Genomic DNA, 25,797 nt, shown 5'->3' on the forward strand with positions numbered 1-25,797 from the left:
AGACGCATGTCGGGTGGGATGACATGGGCACTCCAAGTGTTGGTAAGAAGTCAGATGGTGAATATGTAAGGCTTCGCCAGCAAACAGTCTGTCTGAAACAACTCCTCAAGCTCACCACTGTGCACAAAAGCAGCCACAGACAGTATGTAAACACAGACAAGCAAAGCTGTATTCCAAGAAGTTTATTTACAAAATGGACAGCAAGCCAGATTTGGTCCAGTTTGCCTACCTCTGGTCTAAACACTCAAATAAGAAGTACAGAATGTCATACTGAGTTAAAAACCACAATCCAATTATATGTTGACTGGTTCAAAATCAGGAAAGGAATACAAGGCTGCATACTGTCACCCTGCTTATTTAACTTCTTTGCAGAGTACATCATCCAAAATGTCGGGCTAGCTGAATTCACAAACTGGAATCAAGACTGCTGGGATTCATCAACCTCAGATATGTAGATGATACCACTCTAATGGCAGCAAGTGAAGAGGAACTAAAGAGCCTTTTGATGAAGGTGAAAAAGGAGGGTAAAAAAGCTGGCTTAACACTAAACATTCGAAAAACTAAGATCATGATATCCAGTCCCATCGCTTCATGGCAACTAGAAGGTGAAAAAGTGCAAGCAGTGACAGATTTTACTTTCTTCAGCTCCAAAATCCCTGCAGAGGGTGACCACAAACATGAAATTAAAAGACGCCTGCTCCTTGGAAGAAAATCTACAACAAGCCTAGACAACGTATTAAAAAGCAGACATCATCTTGCCAGCAAAGGTCCATTTAGTGAAAGCTATGGTTTTTCCAGCAGTCATGTATGGATGTGAGAGTTGGTCCATAAAGAAGGCTGAGCACCAAAGAACTGCTTTCAAATTGTGGTGTTGGAGAAGACTATTGAGAGTCCCCTGGACAGCAAGGAGATCAAACCAGTCCTGAAGGAAATCAACCCTGAATATGGAAGGATTGTTGCTGAAGCTCCAATACTCTGGCCAAGTGATACAAAGGGCAGACGCACTGGAAGAGACCCTGATGCTAGGAAAGACTGAGGCAAAAGGTGAAGGGGGTGGCAGAGGATAAGATGGTTAGATAGCATCACCGGCAAGAATTTGAGCAAACTCCAGGAGACAGTGGAGGACAGAGGAGCCTGGCATGTTACAGTCCATGAGGTCGCAAAGAGTGGAACACAACTTAAGAGACTGAACAACAGCAACAATTATATGCTGTCTACAAAAATTTCACTTCAAATACAAAATCATAGAGAGGTTAAAGATAAAAAGAAGGAAATCAATGTCATGTGACCAGTAGTCAAAAAAAAGCTGATATAAATCACCAATGTCAAAAACAGAGGGGAGGACTTTCCCAGTGGCAAGTGGATAAGAATCCGCCTGCCAATGCAAGGGACACCAGTCCAATCCCTGGTCCAGGAAGATTCCACATGCCGGGGTGCAACTAAGCCCGCAAACTGCAAATGCTGAAGCCCTTGCACCTAGAGCCCATGCTCTGCAGCAAGGGAAGCCACGGCGATGAGAAGTCAGCGCCCTGCGACAAAGAAGCCCCCACTCGCCACAACTAGAGAAAGCCTGTGCAAAGCAACGAAAACCCAGAGCGGCCAAAAAATACACAGATACCACCATGGTTCCTACAGATGAGAAAATAATATGACCACCATAATGCCAATAAATTTGACAAATTAAACTGACAAGGACAAATCTCTTCAAAGAACATAAGAAAAAGCTCACTCAGGAAAATCAGATAACCTGATAGTCTGATATCTAGTGTAGACATTGACTCCATAATTAAAACCCTTCCCACAAAGAAAACTTCAATTCTAGATAGCTTCACTGGGAAGTCTACTAAACATGGTATTATCAATTCTACATAGACTCTTCCAGAAAATAAAAAGGAAGAAACAGCTCCGAATTCATTTCACAAGGCTGGCCAAGACTTGACAAAGATCTAACAGAAAATGAAAACTACAGACCTACCCTTCAAAAACACAGATGAAAAATCCTTAACAAAATGTTTGCCAATCAATCCTCATACTAAAAAGGACCAAGTGGAATTTATCCCAGGGATAGAGGTTGGTTTAACAATTTCTTTTCTTAAAAAATAACAAACACAAAAACCATGTAATTCACTAGACTAAGAAAAGAAAATTACATAAATATAGAAAAGTCATCTGACAAAATTCAACCATCAGTCATAATTTCTGCTCTCAGCAAAGTAAGAATAAGAAAATTTCTCAACCTGAAAAGGGGATCTCCCAAAAACATGTAGCTAACAACTATGCTATATGGTAACATAAAGAACATTCTTACATCTATTTTAGGCTTCATTTCAAAAATTTTTTTAAAACCAGCACTATCGAATGTTAGTAAGAATGTGGGGCAAGGGAAACCCTCCCACACTGCTGACAGAAGTGTGAAATCAGACAACTGCTTTGGATAATACCAAATCTAGGTATTTATCCAAGAAATACCAAAACAGCTACCCACAAAAAACACTTTTATAAGAATATTTGAAAAAAAAAAGTGCTAGTTGCTTAGCTGTGTCTGGCTCTTTGCAACCCCACCAGGCTCCTCTGTCCATGGAATTTTCCAGGCAATACTGGAGTGGGTAGCCATTCCCTTCTCTGGGTGATCTTCCCAACCCAGGGATCAAAACCACATCACCTGCTTTGCAGGCAGATTCTTTACCGTCTGAGCCACCGGGGAAGCTCTATAAGAGTATTTATAAGAACCTTACTCATAATAACCCCAAACCAGAAACAGCCTAGGTGTTCACATTAGAAGAATCAACAACAAACTACTCACAGAATGGGATCTTCCTCAGCAACAAGAACGATCAGCTACAGGGCAACAACACAGAAGAATCTTCCCCAGGAGCAACTATCATTTCACTCATATCAGACAGGCAAATCTCACCCACAGCGAAAATTTTCAGCATGATGGTAACCAGTGGAGTGGGCGGGGTCTGACTCCCACAGGAGGTCCTGTGCCCTGACAGGGGCTTGTACTGCATGAGTCAGTGCATTTCCAGACCCCATCAACTGGAGACGGCTAAGGTGCACCTCACAAACATGTAACTTCCCCTCCCACTAAAAGTTGTAAGAAATACTAGTGTTAATGATACACCTATGCTGAAAGAGTTTAAGGGCAAATTTATCAATGCCTGAAACTTAGAAATGCATCAAAGTATAAGACAGAAGGACTTCCCTGGTGGTCCAATGGCTAACACACTGCACTCTCAGTGCATGGGGTCTGGGTTCAATTCCTGGTCAGGGAACTAGATCCCACATGCTGAAACTAAAGGTCCCACATGTTGCAACTAAGACCCAGTGCAGCCAAACAGATAGCTTTTTTTTTTAATAAGGTTGAATGATGGGTGAATTACATATGCGTGTTAATTTTATACAATTTAGGTGGGAGGTACATGGGTTTTCATGGTACAATCCTTTCAGTACTTCTGTAGGCTTCAATTTTTCATAAGAAAATACTGGAAAAGGAAGAAGTAAGCAGGAGATGAGAAGGATTTAAGGGAAGAAGTGCTTTCCACTGTCAGATGCAGGAAAAAAAAGAGCTAGTATGGGCTTCCCTGGTGACTCAGTGGTAAAGAATCTGCCTGCCAAGCAAGAGACACAGGTTCAATGCCTGGGTCGGGAATATCCCCTGGAGGAGGAAATGGCAACCCACTCCAGTGTTCTTGCCTGGGAAATCCCATGGACAAAGGAGCCTGGTGGGCGACAGTCCATGGGGTCAGAAAAGAGTTAGACTCAACTTGTGACTAAAGAACAAGAAAACTCAATCATTAGGAAATAAACAGATTAACTATTTCAATATTTTTTGTAGGTTAAGATGTCAGAACATAGTGTAACACATTAAAAAATCTATTTATACATATAATGGTCTCAGAAGATTGTCACAGGGGTGGGTTTAGTGCACCCTTTTTTTAAGCTTCCCTAATTCAGATGCAACCACCTCAAATTTGCAAACACTGGTTTAAATGTTCCAACTTGATCTAATACTTGATGCACAGAAATTAAGTGCGGGAGCTGCCTCAGAAATGGCAGTTCTGCCTAGAGCAGCAGAAAGGAACACGGTGTGGCCCAGTGAAGCAAGAACAGGAGCAGCCAAACTTCTACACCAAAGGCAGGCTGTCCTGAGGGCTTTCTAAATGCAAGGGCCAGGGGACAATGGAAGAGCTCCAGGGAGGACAAGGGGCAACAGAAGACTGAGAGAAAAGGTTTACAAAGTAACAACCCACAAGCCCCAAAAAGGCAACTATGATGTGGATCCAAGTTTCTACTAGATGGTCTACCTTAACTGCTTCTAGCTCATGTCTCTCAATAAATCTGACAGATACTTTGAAACTCTAACCAAGGGACCTTCTATTTCTAAATTCCCTTTTCCTACCACTTCTTTAAAAGATTTCTGGCCTCCATGTGGCAGTATTTGTATCTCTGATAGATCCTCATTGTGAAAACACAGTAAGACAAAAGCTGCTAGGAACAGTAACATTTTTAATTTTTAAAATGTACTTATTTTTGGCTGCACTGGGTCTTTGGGGCTGCACACAGGCCTTCTCCAGCTGTGGCGCACTGGCTTCTCCAGACGCAGAGCATGGGGTCCAGGGCCCGTGGGCTTCAGCAGCTGCAGTCTGAGGTCAGCACTTGCAGCTCGCTGGCTCAGTGGCTGTGGTGCACAGGCCAAGCTGCCCCACAGCATGTGGAATCCTCCTGGACCAGGGGCTGAACCCATGACCCCTGCACTGGCAGGTGGATTCTCCACCACTGGACCACCAGAGAAGTCCAGAACATTACTATTTTAAAATAAATTTGGATACTATTAATCACCTCAGTATCCATGAACATTTGATATGTAACAGTAATTTAATGGAAGAGATCGCTTTCAACTCTCAGATAATGCTTCATTTACCTATGAATTTTTAGCCACCAGAAAAACTGTAATAACTCCCAAATAACTTCATGACTCCTCAAGGGTTCACATCATATATTAGCAATCTCTATTCTAAGCAGCACACACAGTATACATGGAAAGAACATCTAATGTCTCTTCCACTTTCCCACTCCCACCAATTACGTGTGTGTGTGTGTGTGTGTGTGTCTGTGTGTGTGTGTCTGTGTGTGTGTGTCTGTGTGTGTGTGTGTGTCTGTGTGTGTGTGTGTGTCTGTGTGTAAACTGAACAGGCCGGTACTAGTTTCCTCTCCATTTTAATGAGGTTCAAGGGCTGGCCCTGCCTAACTAGGGTGACCAAGCACCAGGTATGGTTGGGGCTGATCTCTGTTGTAGGTCCAGAAAATTCAAGATATGCCACATACTCTCCTAGCACAAGCTCTGAAAAGAAAAGTTTAAGCTTTTATATGGGAAAATGTGAGTAAAATAATGAAGGTAATTGATGTGACTATTTTACAGCATTAAAATGTAATTCTGGGGAAGTTCACATGATATGAGTCTCAGCTTCCTAGTGTTCACAACCGAACAGTTTGCTGGCTGCACACCAAAATTAAAACAACCTGAGAACTGAACAAAGATAAAGAAAAGAGATAATCAAAGAAACCAAAAGTTGTTTCTTTGAAAAGATCAACAAAATTCACAAATGTTGAGTTAGACTGACAGAAAAAAGAGAGAAGATAAAACTAAGTAAAACCAGAAATGAAAGTGGGTGTTTTACAACTGATCTTACAGAAATAAAAGGATTAGACAAAAATACTAGCAACAACTGTATACAAACAAAATAAACTAGAAGAAATAGACAAACTCCTAAAAACACACTAATTATCCAAGGTGATTCAAGAAATAGAAAATTTCAACAAACCTATAACAAGTAGAGATTGAATCAAAAGCCATAATCAAAAATATCAAAACAAAGAAAAGTCGAGGGCCAGATGGCTTCCTTCTGATTAATTCTACCAAATATTTAAAGAAGAATTAACACCAGTTCTTCTCAAACTCTTCTCCCCACAACAGAAGTGAAGGTAACACTTCCTAATTCATTTTACATGGCTAGCATTATCCTAATAACAGAGCTAAACAGAGACATCACAAGAAAATTACAGATATTTTTTATGAATAAAAATGAAAACTCCTTAACGGATACTAATGAACAAAACCCAACAGTGATTACAGATTATACACTATGACCAAGTAGGATTTATATCAGGAATGCAAGCAGAGGCAGCATAAGAAAATCTATCAGTGTAATATACCAAAGATAACAGAACAAAGGGGAGAAAGACCCACACAACTACCTGAAGTGGCAGAGAAAGCATCTGACAAAATCCAACACCCTTTCACGATTAAGAAAACACTTAGAAAACTAGAATAGAACTTTCTCAACAAGACAAAAGGCACTGATGGGACACCATGATACTCAACAGTGAGAGACCCAAAGCGTTCCCAACACTGCAAACAAGACCATCATACTCAACAGTGAGAGACCCAAAGCGTTCCCAACACTGCAAACAAGACAAGGAGGCCTGCTTTCACCACTGCTATTCAGTATTGTCCTGGAGTTCTAGCCAGAGCTCTCAGACAAGAAAAACAAAAGGCATCCACATTGAAAGGGAAGAAGTAAAACTATTTCTATTCACAGGTGATATGATTCTATTAAGAATCCAAAGTGGGGCTTCCCTTGTGGCTGAGTAGTAAAGAATCCATCTGCAAATGTAAGAGACATGGGTTCAATCCCTGATCCAGGAAGATCCCACATGCCGAGGGGCAACTAAGCCCATGTGCCACAACTACCGAGCCTGTGCTCCGGAGCCCGGGAGCAGCAAATACTGAGCCATGTGCTACAGCTACTGAAGCCCCAGCACCCCAGAGCCCATGCTCTGCACCAAGGCAAGACACCACAATGAAGCCTGCGTACCACAACTACAGAGTAGTCCCCACTCTCTGAAACGAGAGAAAATCTGTGTGCAACAGTGAAGACCCAGCACAGCCAAAAAAAAAAAAAGGAATCCAAAATAAGATACCAGAGGTAATGATAAATTCAATAAAAATGCAGGGTACAAAATGAACATACATAAGTTAGTTGTGTTTCTATATACCTGTAATGAAAAATCTGAAAAGGAAATTAAGATAACAAATTCATTTACAATACCATCTAAAATAATAAAATGCCTAGGTATAAATATAACCAAGAAGGTGAAAGTCTTGTAGACTGAAAACTACAAAACATTATTGAAAGACATTAAAGACCTAAAAAAATAGAAACACATCCTTTATTCATGGGTAGGAATACTGCCAAGATGTCAATACTATCCAGCGTGGTCTACAATATAATCCCAATCAAAATTCCAATAGTCTGGCAGAAATAGAAACTCCAATCCTTAAGTTCATACGAAATTGAAAGGGGCCCCTAACAGCCGAAACAATATTGGGGGAAAGAAAAACAAAGAAGTTGAAAAACTCACACTTTTCAAATTCAAAACTTAAAACTATGGTAATCAAAACACTGTAATACTAGTGTAAAGGACAAACATTCAGATTAATGAAAGAGAACTGAGAGTTCAGAAATAAATCTACGTAGCTATGGCCAAATCATTTTCTACAAGGCTACCAACTCCATTCAATGGGGGAAAATTAGTGAAATAAATGGCTCCGAAACAACTGGATTTCCACATGCAAAAGAATGAAGTTGGGCCCTTGCATCACACCATATACAAAATTAATTCAATATGGATCAACAATCTAAACAAAAAGAACTACAACCATAATACTCTTAGAAGAAAACATAGAAAATCTTAACTTCAATCTGGCAATGCCTTCTTAGTTACAACATAGAAAGCACTGCAAACACACAAACAGGACTCCATCAAAATATAAAACTTTGTGCATCAAAAGATATTATCAAGAAAGTAAAAAGAGAATGGGAGAAAACATTTACAAATCATACCTAATAAGGGTTTAATATCCAAAATATATAAAAAACCACACCTCAACAACAAAAAGACAAACAATCCGGTTTAAAAATGAACAAGACTTGAAAGCAAATCTCCAAAGATATTCAAATGGCCAATAAGGACATGAAAAGATGCTCAACATCATTAGTGGCCGCAGTGGCGAGGGAGGAGGGAGAGAAAGAGGATGAGAGGAAAAGAACAAACAGCAAGGCTGTGGCTAAACTGGACCCCTCATGCATGGCTGGTGGGAACTGAAAAGGGTACAAGCCACTTTGGAAAGTTAGGGGGGTACTCATAAAAGCTAAACAATTATTACATGATCCAGCAAAAAAATGAAAATAGGGCCTCAAACAGACACCTGTGAGCCAAAGTTCACTGCAGCATTATTCACAATAGCCAAAAGACAAAATCAACCCGAGTGTCTATCAACAGATGAACTGATAAAATGCAATATGTGGTTATACAATGGACTGTGAGTTAGCCATAAAAAGGACTAACATTTTGACACATACCACAACACGAACTTCAAATCATTAAGTAAAATAAGCCAGTCACAAAAGATCCAATATTGCATGATTCCACTCACATGAAATATCTTTAATAGACAAATCTACAGAGACATATAGTAGATTACAGGTTATCAGGGGCTGTGGTGGGGGCATGGGGAATTATTACTTAATAGTATTAAGAGTTTCTGTTTGAGATGATGATAACCTAGTTGGAAAACAGTGTGAATGTAATTAATGGTACTGAATTGTACACTTAAAAATGGCTAAATGGGCAATTCCCTGGTGGTCCAGTGATTAGGACTCGGAGATTTCAACACTACAGCCTGGGTTCAGTCCCTGGTCAGAGAAATAAGATCCCACGAGTCACACAGCAAAGGCAATTTCATGTTATATCTTACCTTTATAAAAAATTTCTAAGTATACTTAGAAGATTTAAGGGAAAAAAAGAGATTAAAATAGTTCATTACTTATTTTATACTGATTACATATTGAATATTTGTAACATATGAGGCTAAATAAACTAAATTATTAAATTAAAGAACTGGAAAAGTCTTTGAAAAGACCAACCAATGCAACACTACAACCAATGCAGGTGTACAGGGTCCTGTGTTCAGAAAGGTCAGTGCAGGATTGAATCCCTGCTGTCACCATTTTTTAAGTGTTGATAATTTTAACTCTGCATTTGTTTTATGACGTGAAGTCTGACAGGACAACAAAGAGCATGCCAGGGGCCTGAAGCTTCAGCTCACACACGGTCCCACCGCCACCGTTTCTGGGACACAGCCTGTCCCTGCTCTCCGTCCCCATACCCTCCAAGCTCCCCTCTCCCACAACCACTCTAGGACTCTCGCCCACCACCTGGGGCAACAGCCGGGCTGCCAGGGGGTCCACATTCCACAGCTGCCCTGCTAAGAGCCAGGTACAGACTTGGGGAGAGGAAGAGGCAAGGTTACCAGACTCACCTGGGCTGGCAGCACCATGGTGTTTGGCAGATAACTTGGTGCCTAGAGCCCACTCTGGATCCAGGTACCAGAAGCATCCTGACTCAGAAGCTGAAATCATGTGGGAGCCATCATCTGCCTGGGACAGCACACTTGTAGGGCCTGCTCAGAGCCCCACATTTTCATTCTGCACAGTACCCTTCAAAGTATGTAGCTAGCCTTTAATATAACTGATCAAATATTGTTAACTTTTTAAGAAACTCTTCAAGATACTCTAAGGTTTAGATCTACTTTTAGAAAAGGAGACAAGGTTCGTGGAAGAGCCTATTTTCCCTCAGGTTTCCTTTCCTCAGCCAGGCTTCTGACAAGAACTATACAGCCTACGATTTGAGGTCCTAACTCTTAGGATGAGTGGAGTCATATACACTTTGGAACGCCAAGAAGGCAAAGTGCATTCTCACTATGAAGTCTGAAATGCTGGATAAGGAAACAGAAAGGACCCTGACAGGTGTCAGACAAATGCCCTCCCGTTTCATTTGGTCAGTGTTGGTTTTCATCACTTTTAACCAAGAACCCTAAATACTACAATGGATTAAGAGTAAGTACATTTGACATTAAAAAGTTCTTAATGTGGGATTCAGTGAAAAGAAAACACAAAGCTAGCATATGGTTAGAGCATGTCCTTTTTTTCTAAAAATCTGAAAAGATATTAATATAACAATGTTTACCATGGAGATTCTGGGGTAACAGCATACAAGTCAGTCATTTTTTTCTCTATGTTTCTATGTATATTTTCTAATTTTTCTATAATGAACTTTTTTTATAATGAACTTTTATATTGCTTGAATTTTCAGAAAGTTTGCGGAATATAAGACCAACTACAAATTAAAAAAAACAAAATTTCTCCCCAAAAGAATTAGTAAAATTTAACCAAGTAGTTAATTAATACTGGTATGCCATTCAAATGTCTTACTTTTTCTTTTGTGAAGTATACATGTATCTGTGTCAGCACAGTCTTGGAAAGAAAAAGTTAACAGTCTTGAACAAATTGAGATGAGTAAATAATCTTAGCCAGACTAAGGGAGAAGTTAGTGAGGAATGTCCAGTTTTATGCAATATCAAAATCGAAGGACTCCAGGATGAAAAATTTTAGTTGCTACTGACATTTTATCATAAAAAAAAAAAAACACTTCAGTTTGTAACAGAATTCCATCTTAAAAGTGAATTCACATTAAAGGAGACTAAAGAGAGATGACAACCAAAGGCAATACTTGACTTGAGGGACAGAGATAAACAAACAGCATCAGGTATTACGAGAGGTTTGGAGAAAAACAGAGCAGGTAAGATAATGAAGTGGAAAGGGCAGAATTTTAGGGGGAAGATTTTTCTTGGGCAGCAACATTTGAAAAGAGGTCTTTTCTTTAGAAAGTTTCAGTTCAGTTCAGTCGCTCAGTCGTGTCCGACTCTTCGCGACCCCATGAATCGCAGCACGCCAGGCCTCCGTCCACCACAAACTCCAGCAAAAACCAATTCTGACCACTAATGAGAATCCTGGTAATTACTGGTCCTTCAGCACCTTTTTATAAATAAAGTCAATCTGGTTCAAAGTCTGAGATTTAAAAATTAAGAAACTGAACTCTTCCTGGGCCAATAATACCTTGAATCAAATTATTCACAACTCTGAAAAATTCAAAGCAGACGCAGTCCGTATCTTCAATATGGACTAAACATGCACAGAATGGCTATAAAGCTACATAGCAAGCTTTATTTAATAATTTTTATTTCTTTATGCTGGCCATATATTCTCAAGTTATAAGATAAAATTATATGAGAACAGAATTGATCATAGAAAATGTGACTGTGACCTTAATTTTTAAACTTTTATAAGACTGCATGTATTAAATTCACAAATCGGAAAAGACAAAAGAAAACAAACAACCCTACCATACAAGTATGCATCACCACTGGGGATTACTCTAATACTAGAAAACCGATTTAGTCTTTTTCTGTTAAAAAATTCAAAGATCAAAAACAAATATACACTGCAACTAATGGCTGTATATTGTCACCCTGCTTATTTAACTTATATGCAGAGTACATCATGAGAAACACTGGGCTGGAGGAAGCACAAGATGGAATCAAGATTGCCGGGAGAAAATATCAGTAACCTCAGATATGCAGATGACACCACCCTTATGGCAGAAAGTGAAGAAGAACTAAAGAGCCTCTTGATGAAAGTGAAAGAGGAGAGTGAAAAAGTTGGCTTAAAGCTCAACATTCAGAAAACTAAAATCATGGCATCTTATCCCATCACTCCATGGCAAATAGATGGGGAAACAGTGGAAACAGTGGCTGACTTTATTTTTTTGGGCTCCAAAATCACTGCAGATGGTGAAAGCAGCCATAAAATAAAACTACTCCTTGGAAGGAAAGTTATGACCAACCTAGACAGCATATTAAAAAGCAGACATTACTTTGTCAATAAAGGTCGGTCTGGTCAAGCTATGGTTTTTCCAGTGGTCACGTACGGATGTGAGAGTTGGACTATAAAGAAAGCTGAGCGCAGAAGAATTGATGCTTTTCAACTGTGGTGTTGGAGAAGACTCTTGAGAGTCCCTTGGACTGCAAGGAGATCCAACCAGTCCATTGTAAAGGAGATCAGTCCTGGGTGTTCATTGGAAGGACTGATGTTGAAGCTGAAACTCCAATACTTTGGCCACCTGATGCGAAGAGCTGACTCACTGGAAAAGACCCTGGTGCTGGGAAAGATTGAGGGCAGGAGGAGAAGGGGACGACAGAGGATGAGATGGTTGGATGGCATCACTGACTAGATGGACATGAGTTCGGGTGGACTCCAGGAGTTGGTGATGGACAGGGAGGCCTGGCGTGCTGCAGTTCATGGGGTCGCAAAGAGTCAGACACGACTGAGCAACTGAACCGAATGACTATAAAGTCTCTCCTCAAAGTAACTAAAAACTGGAGCCTAAAGCAGCCACTTTAAACCATAAAGACATAAATAAGAACAAATGCTGTTCCCAGGCCTCATTTTAAGAGGCAGCACTTTCCACCTTGAGGCATCTGACCCACTCTCCAAAAGAGTCCCGTTCAAAGAGTACCCCTCAGCCCAGGGCCTCCACGGTTACCGTCTTCTCTTCATCCATTACCCGTGTCCTCTTACCTTCAGCAGCTCCTTGCAGCTGTCAAGCCCAATGTCCACAAGAATGCTTTTCACCTTTTTCCGTACCTTCCTGATGTTGTCAAGATTCTCCACAGGAATTTGAAACATTTTTGAGATTTTCCTTAAAGGGAAGAAAACAAAACTATAATAAGTGTACACACACACACACACACACACACACACGGCGCTAGTGGTAAAGAACACACACACACACACACACACACGGCGCTAGTGGTAAAGAACCCGCCTGCCAATACAGGAGACATAAGAGACAGGAAACGTAAGAGACATGGGTTCGTCCCCTGGGTCAGGAAGATCCCCTGAAGGAGGGCATGGCAGCCCACTCCAGTATTCTTGCCTAGAGAATCCCATGGACAGAGGAGCCTGGCAGGCTATTGTCAATAGGGTCGAAAAGAGTCAAACACAACTGAAGCAACTTAGCATGCATCCATATATACACACATACACATGTATGTGCATAAAATATTACAAACAGGGTAGGTAAAGAAAGCAGAGTAATTTTCAACAAATTATTCTGGAACAATTAGATTTCCACAATCAAAGAATAAGTTGGATTCTTTCCTATTAGTATACACAAAAATTAACTCAAAATTAGTCCTATACCTCCATGCACAAGTGAAAACTTTAAAACGCTCAGAAGAAAACACAGGCATAAATTTTTATGACATTGGATTTGGCAACAGGTTCTCAGATATGATACCATAAAGCGCTAGGAACAAGAGAAAAAGTAGTTAAGTTGGACTTCATCAAAATGAAAAACCTATATGCTTCAAAGGAAACCATCAAAAAAATGAAAAGAGAATCTACAACATGGGAGAAAACTTTTATAAATCTTATTCCTGATAAGGAACTTATATCCAGAATATATTAAAAAAACCCCAACGACAATAATTAAAGGACAAATATGCCAACTTAAAAACAGGAAAAGGATCTGGTTACTTCTACAAAGACAATATACAAATGGCCATTAAGCACTTATGAATGTGCTAAACAACATTAGCTATGGAGAAAAGCAAATAGAAACTATCATGAGATAACTCTTCACACCAACTAGAATGGCTGTCAATTTTAAAAGAAGTAGCAGTAATAGTGCTGGCACAGATGTGAAGAAAATGGATCCCCCCCATACACTGCTGGTAGTAATGGCAGTAAAATAATGCGGCTGGTTTGGGAAAGTCCAGCAGGTCCTCAAAGGATTAAACATGTAAGTACCATATGAACCAGCAATACCACTTGAGAGAAATTAAAAACCTGCATCCAAACAAAACCCTGCACAAGAATGTTCACAGCACCATTACTCATAACACTCAAAAAATAAAAAAGCACAAATGTCCATCAAAAGATACATAAATAAAATGTGGTGTATCCGAAGAATGGAATATTATTTGGCCATAAAAAGTGAAGTATCAATGCATGTTAATCAATGCATGATAACCCTTGGGGGATATTATTCTAAGTGAAAGGTGTCAGACACAAAGGACCACATATTATATGATTCGATTTACAGGAAATGTCCATAATAGACAAAATTTACAGAGACAAAAAGGAGAACATTGGTCGCTTAGGGCTGAGGAGAATGGAAGGTGATGGCTAAGGGGACAAGGTTTCTTTCTGGAACAGTGACAATATTCTAAAATCGACTATGGTGATGTTATGCACAACTGTGTGAATGAACTAAAAACCACTGACTGTACACTTTAAGCAGGTGAACTGTATGGAGTGTAAATTACATCTCAGTAACGCTGCTTTTGGGCTTTTCTAGTAGATCAGTTGATAAAAAACTTGCCTACAATGCAGGAGACCCAGGTTTGATTCCTGAGTTGGGAAGATCCCCTGGAGAAGGAAATGGCACCCCACTCCAGTATTCTTGCCTGGAGAATCCCATGGACAGAGGAGCCTGGCGGGCTACAATCCATAGGGTCACAACAGTTGGACACATCTTAGCAACTAAACCACCACCAATGCTGCTTTTAAAATATCTGAAAAGGCATAAAATTAAAATAAATCCTGTGGTAGTTGACTAGGATAAAAGGTACAGCTGTGACCTTATTATCTGTAATAAATACGGATTAATACAGATTTAAAAATATATATATTTGTTAATGTGTGTGTGTATATTGTACAGCTCAGGCCACTGCAAGAGCCTGGAAGTAGTTACACACCAGTAGCAGACCACGCCTTGGGCTCAAATCTTCCTTTCTAAATATCACTTTCCCTTAAAAGGAAGCAGGGCTCCTTGGAAAAATGGCTGATTTCAGGGCTGGAGCACAGAAGAGACAAAATGATCCTAGAATGTCTTCTGCCAGAAAATAAAGGAGTTGCTCAGAAAATGGAGAGACATGTCAAAAGTACTCAAAAGAAGTCAGCTTGAAGAAGTTTCCACAAGCCAAATATGGGACAATGTGGGTACCAAACAAATGACAGTAACAGATTATAACCTGCGGCCCCGAAGTTTCCAAAGATAATGTCACCGTATCTCCCATCCCACATGCTTTCCTCAGAACATGTCCGTGACACTCCTCCCAACCAGAAGCGGCATCTACACGCCCACTCCTCGAACCTGGGCAGAACTCAGCAGCGCCCTCGACCAATAAAGCAAGGCCATGGGAATGCCCAGGCTAGACCACAAAATGCCACATACTTTCCTTGCCCTCTGGGTACCATAACTCTTGGAATCTAGACTCCTTATTGCAAGAAGCTCAACTAGCCCACATGGAAAGGTTCCACGTCAACCACTGGACATGAGAGTGAAGATACTCTTACAGCCTGCAGCTGTCCACTCACCCCGAGTCTTTGAGTTTTCTCAGGTGAGGCCCCAAACATTGTGGAGCATAAACGAGCCATCTCCCCCTGCTCCCACCTGAATTACTGAATTTTTATATAAAATGTTTCACTCCACCAAGTTTTAGGGTGGTTTGGTATTCAGAAATAGTAATCAAAATATAACCCACTAGAACATAAACTCAAGTTCATGATAACAAAAATAATTAAATTTAAAGTTTAGTCAAGAATGGAGTATTTTACATCATTTCCAAGCACCTCCCCACAAAATACTCATTAATAACCAAGGGGAAAAGAGTAATTCACAGAAGTCTGGAAGACATCCGATTAAGAGACAAAATTCCCTGTAAACTTCAGAAATATCCAGATGACACAAGACCACTATTCGTAACAGCCAAACTGTGTAAACAATCCAAGTGTCCATCAAATGGTGAATAGATGAGCAAAACATATCATACTCATCCCACAAAACACTACAACAGTAAATGTAAGTAGGCACTGATGCACATGACAGCATGAATCAGTATCTCAAAAACATGATGCTAAGTGAAAGAACACAGATGCAAAGTCCTCATATTGTCTGACACAATTTATATGAAACATTCAGGAGAAATCTACAGAGATAGAAGGCAGATTAGTGGTCAGCAGTGGGTGGAAATAACTGCACATGAATAGGTTTTTGGGGAAAGTGCAGGAAATGTTCTAATACTAGACTGTGTTGTTGGTTGCACAATTCTATAAATTTACTAAAAATCAACTAATTATGCTTCTTAAAGAGATGGGAATACCAGACTACTTTATTTGTCTACTGAGAAGTCTATATGCAGGACAAGAAGCAACAGTTAGAACCGGACATGGAAAAATGTACTGATTCTTGGGAAAGGAGTAAAACAAGGCCGTGTATTGTCACCCTGCTTATTTAACTTATATGCAGAGTTGTTGTTTTTCAGTCCCTAAGTCATGTCTGATTCTTTGCGACCCCATGGTTTGCAGCACACCATACTTCCCTGTCCTTCACTATCTCACAGAGTTTATTCAAACTCACGTCCATTGAGTCAGTGATGCCATCCAACTACCTCATCCTCTGTCATCCCCTTCTCCTTTTGCCCTCAATTTCAATCAAACAACCCAGGATCAGGGTTGGTCCCAATGAGTCAGCTCTTCCAATCAGGAGACCAAAGTATTGGAGCTTCAACTTTCAGCAGCAATCCTTCCAACGAACAGAGTACATCATGGGAAATGCCAGGCTTGATGACTCACAAGCCGGAATCCAGATTTCTGGGAGAAATATCACAACTTCAGATATGCAGATGATACCACTCTAATGACAGAAGGGTAAGAGCAACTAAAGAGCCTCTTGATGAGAATGAAAGCGGAAGAGTGAAAAAGCTGGCTTAAAACTCAACGTTCAAAAAACTAAGACCATGGCATCCAGTCCCATCACTTCACAGTAGACAGATGGGGGAAAAGTGGAAACAGCGGCAGATTTTATTTTCTTGGGCTCCAAAATCACCATGGACAGTGACTGCAGCCACGAAATTAAGACACTTGCTTCTTGGAAGGAAAGCTATGACAAACCTAGACAGCACATTAAAAAGCAGAGACATCACTTGCCAACAAAGGTCCATAGTCAAAGCTATGGTTTTTCCAGTAGTCATATATGGATGTGAGAGTTGGACCATAAAAACAGCTGAGCACTGAACAATTGATGCTTTTGAACTATAGGAAAAGACTGTTGAGAGTCCCTTGGACAGCAAGGAGATCAAACCAGTTAATCTTAAAAGAAATCAACACTGAATATTCATTGGAAGGACTCATGCTGAAGCTGAAACTCCATTACTTTGGCCACCTGATGTGAAGAGTTGATTCACTGGAAACGACCCTGATGCTGGGAAAGACTGAAGGCAGGAGGAGAAAGGGACGACAGAGGATAAGATGGCTGGATGGCATCACTGACTCAATGGACAGGAGTTTGAGCAAACTCTGGGACATAGTGTAGGACAGGGAAGCCTGGTGTGCTACAGACCATGAGGTCGCAAAGAGGCGGACACTACTTAGTAACTGAACAACAATAATACTTAGAAAAAGATCATGCAAGGAAAAACTAAGGAACTGTTTCAGATTGTGAGACTAAAGAAAACTAAATACAATGTGTAATTCTAACTAGATTCTTTACTATAAATGATGTTTCTGGAACAACTGGCAAAACTTCAATGTGGGCTGAGGAGTAACAATGCATTGATTTTCTGATTTTGATGGTTTTGTTCTGGGTATGTAGAATGTCCTTATTGTAGGAAATGGACAATATTGGGTAATCTGGCATCTTTTCTGGTAACTTAGTTTCAAATGATTCAGGGGAAATCCTTTGTACTACACCTGCAACTTTCTAAAAATCTGAAACTATTTCAAAAAAGGTTTTAATGCACAAACTATAAAAGCTACAAACAAAATCAGTTAAATCTGAGTTAAAGAAATATCAGATAAAATAATGCCAAATTTCAAATTATCAAAACAATAACTTGAAGATTGATAACATCTACTGGTAGTGGCATCACCGATTCGATGGACATGAGTTTGAGCAAGCTCCAAGAGTTGGTCATGGACAGGGAAGCTTGGTGTGCTACAGTCCATGGGGTCACAAAGTGTCAGACATGACTGAGCGACTGAACTGAACTGAAATGAACCGACTGGTACTGACAGTAAGTAGAAAAACGTTAATTTCTCCATATTTACACGTCAACTGGCAGTATCTCCCAAGATTTTTAAACAACAGTTTCTCTGAGTTGGAAATTCCATTCTAAACCCTTTTACAACCCCTCCTCCTTCAAGGATAAGCTTGGAACCCCTTCTAAGAACTCCCAAAATGGCCAGTTTATACTTATTTCATTGCACTCACCTCACTACATTGTAATTATTTCCTTATATACCCATTTTCCCTTTTGAACTAAACATCTTCAGGGCAGGAATCATGTTTCTCTGCACATCTGGGCCTATCACAGAGGTTCAAAATGGATATGGCTATAGAGGGTTGGTGAGTTGGAGATAAAGACATTCTAAGTAAATAGATCAGCATCAAAAAATCACTGAGGTAAATGAGTATCTGAATGTATTTGGCAAAAGGTAAGTAAAACTGAAAACATGAACCGGAATAAAACAAGACACGAAAGGGGCATTAGAGCTAACAGTGGGAGGAACTTTTCATGAGTAATAAGAAAATGTGAAGTATCGAGAAGCCAATTTGAAATGGGTACATTTTTCAGACAAGTTACCTATGTAAAAATTATACTTCAGGTTCAGTAAAAAGTGAGTTTGAAAGATCATTTAGCATTTTAGAACCAGAAGATACAAAAATCATAGCAAATAGTTTTATAACAATAAAATTATTAACAACAAACTGCATTGAACTGGGTCTAGGCTTCAAAAGCATAATTTAAAAGGCAAGTTGTCAAGAACCTTGTGGGAGCATTCTTTAAAGTTAAGCACAGCATCACTTTCAAGCCCAGACTGGCTTCTCTGGCCAAAGCAGCCTCAACAGAAACTTCCCTTCAAGTTCTCCACTCACTCCACCAGACGTGCTGGTCTGTCCTCCTTAGAGTTCCTGGAGCACTTCTTTCCCAAAAGCTGGCTGATAAATAGGACTGCCCAAGGTTAAGACCATCATCCACCTATATCTAAAACAAAGAAGTTAAATGTATTGCTTGCAAAGAAATCTGGCTTCACATAGGAAGTGCTGATCTTATCACAGTTGAGAAACAGTAGTACAGGATGGTTCCCAAGCTGTTCCCGACAGGCCAACTCTCAGGAGGAAGGCAATGAAAAGAGGCTTCCAGTGATCAGGCAAGTTTTAAAGGGGTCTGCAAGTACTTGTTCAAGGCTTGGGAGAAGGGCCAAAGAAGTCTTCTTGAACCTGCAGAATAGGAGCATTTCATTTTCAACTGTACACGCTCCCCTTCTCTCATCATGTTTACTGTGGTTCCCTCCCTCAAAACAAGTACACAGGTCCATTCAATTTAAAGAAAAAGTTTCCTGTTTATAGCACTTACTGTTTTAGGGAAACCAAGTAAACATAATAAAATAAAACACAGGTAAATCACAGAAGTTCTGTCAAGATCCTTGGTCTACTGTTGCCAATCACTTTGCGGGAAAAAAGCTGACTTTTACCATAATTTATCCATTCTCTAAGAGATGCAAGATTCTACACAAAAGGCCAAGTGGACTAATTAGCTGGAAAAGAAGTTGCTGAATGCTTCCATATCTATAAATCCTTTATTGATGCTATTCTCAATATATTCTTAGTACTCAATTAAATCTGTATTTTCACCATTAGGAAACAGCAGGCTAATGCAGCTGTACTATCTACCAAGTTCAGTTCACAGTAAATTATTCTTTTCTTTTGTATTTTATTATTATTTTCAGCTGTGCTCGCTGCTCGTTGCTGCACACATGCTTTCTCTAGTTGCAGGGAGTGGGGCTTCTCTAGTTGGAGAGCATGGGCTCTAAAAGCACAGGCTTCAGTAGTTGCAGCATGCGGGCTCAACAGCTGCACCATGCAGGTTCAGCAGTTGTGGCTCACGGGCATATTAGCTGCACAGTAGCTTCTGGAATCTTCCTGGATAAGGGATAGAACCTGTGTCCCCTGCACTGGCAGGCAGATTCTTATCTACTCTATCATCAGGAAAGTCCCACAGTAAATTACCTTTAATTTCACAGTGTGTGGTAGACATGAATTTACCAAAAATTGCATTAAAGTGCAAAAGAAAATATTATTTTCCAAAGAGGCACTTAAAGGGTTTTTGCTGCTTTTTAGTATCACGATCATTTAAGAATACTCCATTATCAAAAAATACACTGTAAAAAAAGTCATTCTGGTAATAAACAGTACTTTTTTAAGGCACAGAACTTTCTTCTAAGTTCCTGTGAAATCTAAGTTCTGAAACGATTTCACTTGCAAAACAATCCAGAACAATGATCTCACAAGCAAGACTCTGGAGCTACACTGCCTGAGTTCAAGTTTACCACAGTTTACTACTAGTTGTGTGATCTTTAGCAAGTTACTTAATCCCAGGGCCTGTTTCTTCTGTAAAACAGGGACTGCACAACCGACTCTGAGAAGTAGTTTTGAGGAAGAAAATTCATTTAACACAAGAAAAGCACTTAGAACATAAGACTGTGAGTTTGCTATTATCTAACTCCAAAAACTTAAAATGCAACATTCAAAAAACTAGCATCATGGCATCCAGTCCCATCACTTCATGGCAAATAGAAGGAAAAAAAGTGGAAGCAGTCACAGATTTTGTTTTCTTCAGCTCCAAAATCACTGCTGACAGTGACTGCAGCCATGAAATTAAAAGACGCTTGCTCCTTGGAAGGAAAGCTATGACAAACCTAGACAGCATTAAAAAGTAAAGACATCACTTTGCCGACAAAGGTCTGTATAGTCAAAGCTATTGTTTTTCCAGTAGTCATATACAGATGTGAGAGCTGGACCATAAAGAAAGCCGAACACCCAAGAATTGATGCTTTTGAATTGTGGTGCTGGAGAAGACTCTTGAGAGTCCCTTGGGCTGAGAGATCAAACCAGTCCATTCTAAAGGAAATCAACCCTGAATATGCACCAGAAGGACTGATGCTGAAGCTCCAATACTTTGGCCACCTGATGTTAAGAGCTGACTCACTGGAAAAGACACTGATGCTACAGAAAGACTGAATGCAAAAGATGAGAGCGGCAGAGAATGAGATGGTTATAGATAGCATCACGACTCAATGGACTGAATCTGAGTAATCTCTGGGAGATAGTGGAGGACAGAGGAGACTGGAATCCTGCAGTCCATGGGTGGGGGGGGGGGGGACACGGGGGACAGACACGGACGTTGGTGTTGGCAGAGTCAGACATGACTTAATGACTGAACAACAAGCTCCCAAAAATCTAAGTGAAATGTTGAAACTACTGGAATACAGGGGTTGTTGTTTTGTTTTAAAGTAACTAAAAACACATGATATTTATACAATAGATGAAAGCAAGAATCAAAGGTCTGGGTTCAAATACAAGAAGATCCCTTCTCAGACACGTTGCCTTCAGCAAGTCCTCACCTTTCAGTCTTCTCCTTGTAACACCTTGCCAACATGTGTGACAACCATGTGATAACCAGAGTGGCAGCCACAGCAGAATATTGGGGTGTGACCACTCAAAGTGACTACAACCATAAATTCACCAAAATATATTGCAAACTTGGATCAAATTAAAAAGGTGTCCCAGATATCGTCAGATAGACTCCCTGGTAGCTCGCACGGTAAATAATCTGGGTTCCATCTCCGGGTCAGGAAGATCCCCTGGAGAAGGGAACCCACTCCAGTATTCTTGCCTGGAGAATTCCGGGGACAGAGGAGCCTGACAGGCTACAGTCCATGGCGTCACAGAGTCGGCACGACTTTCTCTCACTCACTACGGGAGAGGAAGGTAGAGTGTTTACAAGAATTGTGTGTGTGTGTGAGTTGCTCAGTCGTGCCTGACTCTTTGCGACCCCATGGACTACAGCCCACCAGGCTTCTCTGTCCATGGAATTCTTCCGGCAACACGGGAGTAAATTGCCATTTCCTTCCCCATCCTCTCCAGACACCAATCTTCAATTCCTAACCCTAAAACCAGCTCTCACATCCTTACCACTGCTCAGTCAGACGAGTGAGCCTATCTCCTCCCAACTCCAGTCCCCCTCCAACCTAGCACCAGTACCCTTTCGACACACAGATCGGTCACTTCCATGTCTAAAGACCACTGCCTCAACAAACTCCCAATGACAACTAGAATACCAAAGTTCGTTCATAACATGGCTACCTCCCCAGTAACAAGCTACATGTTTGTAAACATGTATGTTTAAACAAGTTAAACATACATTACTTGACTTCCAACCAAAGCTAAACACGCGCTTTCCTCAACTCGCAATTTTTACGTGGTCCACTCTCCCAGAACGCTCCTCCCGACTCCCAGGCTCCTCCCGAGCCCTGTGGAGTTCGCCCGTGCCCTGAGGCACTTGCCCATCTGCATCATAAATCACCACACACAAGAGTCCTACAGATCTCAAGAGGCTGCCATTACCCATTCCATTCAATTATAAAGTGTTTTAAGAGCATTCCGCCAAGCCTCCCATTCAAATTCAAAGAAAATACTTTAAACATTTAATTATTTAACAACTGTTCAGTTAAAACTGGCGGCTACTATTTTCGACGTTCCCAAGCCAAGAGTCAGGAGAAATTCTGCGCTCTCTACGTCAGTGCGGGGACCGGCGGCATGTGAAAAGTTCAACTGTAATGTCAACATCTGCACGTCATCAGTATTCACACCGAGAACTCCGGGGTGAAGGAACTGGGGCTCCTCTCAGCTGTGCGCTCCTCCAGAAAAAACCCGCCACAGGGCAGGCGGCTGAGCGCGCCTCTGCCCGGCCCGCGTCCGCGCTTGCTCCGGGCGGCCCTCCGGCTTCCAGCCCGCCCGCCTCCCCGGCCCTCCCCGGCCGCCGCCCTGTCCCCGCGTCCCCCTCGCCCTGATGCCGTTCCCCGCCCCGCCCCCAGGCCCCATCACCGCCCCCCTCGACCCCGGCCCCACGTGACGCGGAGGGACGACGGGCGCCCTTCGGGCCGCGAGCCCCGCGCTGGCAGAACGTCGCGGGATTAGAGAGGCGGCCACGGGCCACCGGGTGTGGGCGGGGTGGGGCGGGGCCGCAGCCGGGACTTCGCGGGCCGGGCCAGGGGCGTCGCCGCGGGCCGGGCCGGGGTTACCTACCGCTGGGCGCCCGCAGCGCCGCCGCGTCCCTCGCACGTCTGGCCGCGCCTGCTGGGGCCCCGCGCCCGCCCGCCTCCGCCCCGCGCGGCGGGACCCCCGCTCGGCGCGCGCCACCCCGCGCGACCCCGTCCCCTCCTCCCAGCTCGGCCAGAAAGAGAAAATGGCGCTCGATTGGCCTCCGGAAGTGACGCGAACCCTTATTTGCATGCCGATGCAGTCAACCAATGGGAGAAGAGCATGCTTGGGACCCCCCCCCCACCCGCCTCTGGGCACTGTCCCACAGGCCCCTTTGGGCCCCTGCCTTAAGCTGAACTGGAAGGTCAGCAGTGGGAATGGGGTTTTGTATTGAAGCCCCCTACCCTGACCCCACTCTTGCCACAGTGAACTGGCCTGCTAGCCTCTCCCCATAGCCACAAACTCTCGTGAGAGTGTGATGTGATGACGTCACTAGAGGGGTGGGGCTATACGTCGTTCGTCACGTGACCAATCACGTGGGTCCCTAGAGCTTTGGCTTCATTTGCATGAGGTGGGGTGGAGCTATTGGCAGTAGCAGGAATAGGTGGCCCCGCCCACATCTCAGAGCCAATGGGAAACCAGCTGTGAGGTGAATCCTGCCCTATCATTGGAGGATAGAAATTGAACTATCAGAACTTTGACAAGGATGCCCTTGATGCATCTTGGTGAACTGACTGGATAGGGTCTCCTGACTTCGTAATTATATCCTAAGAAAATTAATTTCACACTTTTTCTTGAGAATTTTTATTTTTAAGTTAGAGCTACTACGTGCTGTGTAGAAAGAAAGTTAATTGCATACATTTATAAAAATTCTTAAATGGCTTATAAGTTCACTTTTGCCCAGCTTTGTAAAAAAAATGTGAAGGGATAATATATTTCTCAAAATGAATGTACCATCGCGTGAAAGGAGCTTTCAAAATGCCTATGGGTCTTCAACTGTTGAGTAAAGCGCCCAAGGGGTAAGAATAGAACCACATTGCCCTCAGGGAACTTGCAGTTTAACGGGGAGGCCTGCTGTGTAGGCAAACAACTATTTTAATTTATAGCTCCTCAGTGACTACTCCAGCCCTTTCTCCCTTCATTGAAGCTGCCGAGGCAATATCTGCCCCGCCTCAACTTACTTTTCAGCACAAGACCAAGTCTACTTCTTCCAGAACACCAAGACCATCAGACATGGTCTCCATCTATCTCTTCCGGCCCCACGTGCACATCTTTTCTTCAGCACCATCCTGATCAGAGTACGTGTCTGTTCATGCTCAGGGCCGGTTCCTTCATTCCTGGGCCTTGTTTGCCCTACTGGGCACCTCATTGCCCAGCCATTCAGTTCAGTTCAGTCGCTCAGTCGTGTCCGACTCTTTGCGACCCCATGGACTGGAGCATGCCAGGCCTCCTGTCCATCACCAACTCCTGGAGCCTACTCAAACTCATGTCCATTGAGTCAGTGATGCCATCCAACCATCTCATCTCCTGTCGTCCCCTTTTCCCCCCACCTTCAATCTTTCCCAGCATCAGGATCTTTTGAAATGAGTCAGTTCTTCGCATCAGGTGACCAAAGTATTGGAGTTTCAGCTTCAACAGTCCTTCCAATGAGTATTCAGGACTGATTGCATCCTTTAGGATTGACTGGTTGGATCTCCTTGCAGTCCAAGGGACTCTCAAGAATCTTCTCCAACACCACAGTTCAAAAGCATCAATTCTTCAGCGCTCAGCTTTCTTTATAGTCCAACTCTCACATCCATGCATGACTACTGGAAAAACCATAGCCTTAACTAGACAGACCTTTGTTGGCATTCCTCTCCCCTAATTTCAGCTTCTCTCTTTCTATGGGTAACTTCTGCTCAGTTTAACCCAATGACTAAAAACATAAGTGGCACTAAGTAAATGTATGAATTAATTTTAAAATGTTCTTGAGTGCTGGGTTGATATTACTCAACCACAATTTGTTTTTTTCTCTACAAGAATCCTAGCCATAATTGAAGGAGAATTTGCTCTTTATAGTTATTTATGAATTATGACTTAATTTGATAATAAATCACAGCAGTAAATGGGTATGATGTCCCTATACATCTTTCTTGAAGAAATGGGTGGGATGAAAAGTTACAGCCTTCCGGTTACCCTTGACCCAGACCACGGGGCTCCAGTAGGAGGATTGTATCACATTTCTCCAAATGTCTTACTGCTTTCACTCCTCACCTTGTGCTCTCCTGCGCCACCCTCACCCGCATCTAAGAGCGGGAAATTACAGGTATCCCTTGACCACCAGGGCTTCCCTGGTGGTTTAGCTGGTAAAGAATTCGCCTGCAAAGTGGGAGACCTAGGTTCAATCCCTGGGTTGGGAACATCCTCTGGAGAAGGGAAAGGCTACCCACTCCAGTATTCTGGTCTGGAGAATTCCATGGACTGTATAGTCCATGGGGTCACAAAGAGTCAGACATGACTGAGAGACTTTACTTGGTCACCAATGACTTCCTAACTGTTAAAGCCAAGAACAGACTTTAGTCCTCATCTTCCCTTTCCTGAAGCCCTTCCCTCACAACATGACCTCTAATCTTCTCCAACCTAGCTGATTAGTCCTCACACCTTTACTAGCTTCCCCTTCTCAGCACATCCTTGAACATTTGCCCCATGATTCCTGCCATTTTCGTCCATGTTCATCACCACGTC

The 25,797-nt window shown here is 42.0% G+C and overlaps 1 protein-coding gene across 1 annotated transcript in view; it reads right to left on the reverse strand.

The window, feature by feature from the left end:
• The window catches only part of ADNP2 (ADNP homeobox 2), a 33,441-nt gene extending 10,169 nt beyond the window's left edge, over positions 1-23,272 (reverse strand). Inside the window, exons 1-2 of the mRNA XM_043443975.1 lie at positions 23,119-23,272; positions 12,543-12,663 (exon numbers count right to left, since the gene is read on the reverse strand). Of these exons, the coding sequence (XP_043299910.1) occupies positions 12,543-12,650 (108 nt within the window). The 5' untranslated portion in view covers positions 12,651-12,663; positions 23,119-23,272. The remainder of the gene's footprint in view (positions 1-12,542; positions 12,664-23,118) is intronic.
• Positions 23,273-25,797: the final 2,525 nt, after the last annotated feature.

The sequence above is a fragment of the Cervus canadensis genome, chromosome 23, assembly GCF_019320065.1.
Source record: "Cervus canadensis isolate Bull #8, Minnesota chromosome 23, ASM1932006v1, whole genome shotgun sequence".
NCBI classification, from domain to species: domain Eukaryota; kingdom Metazoa; phylum Chordata; class Mammalia; order Artiodactyla; family Cervidae; genus Cervus; species Cervus canadensis.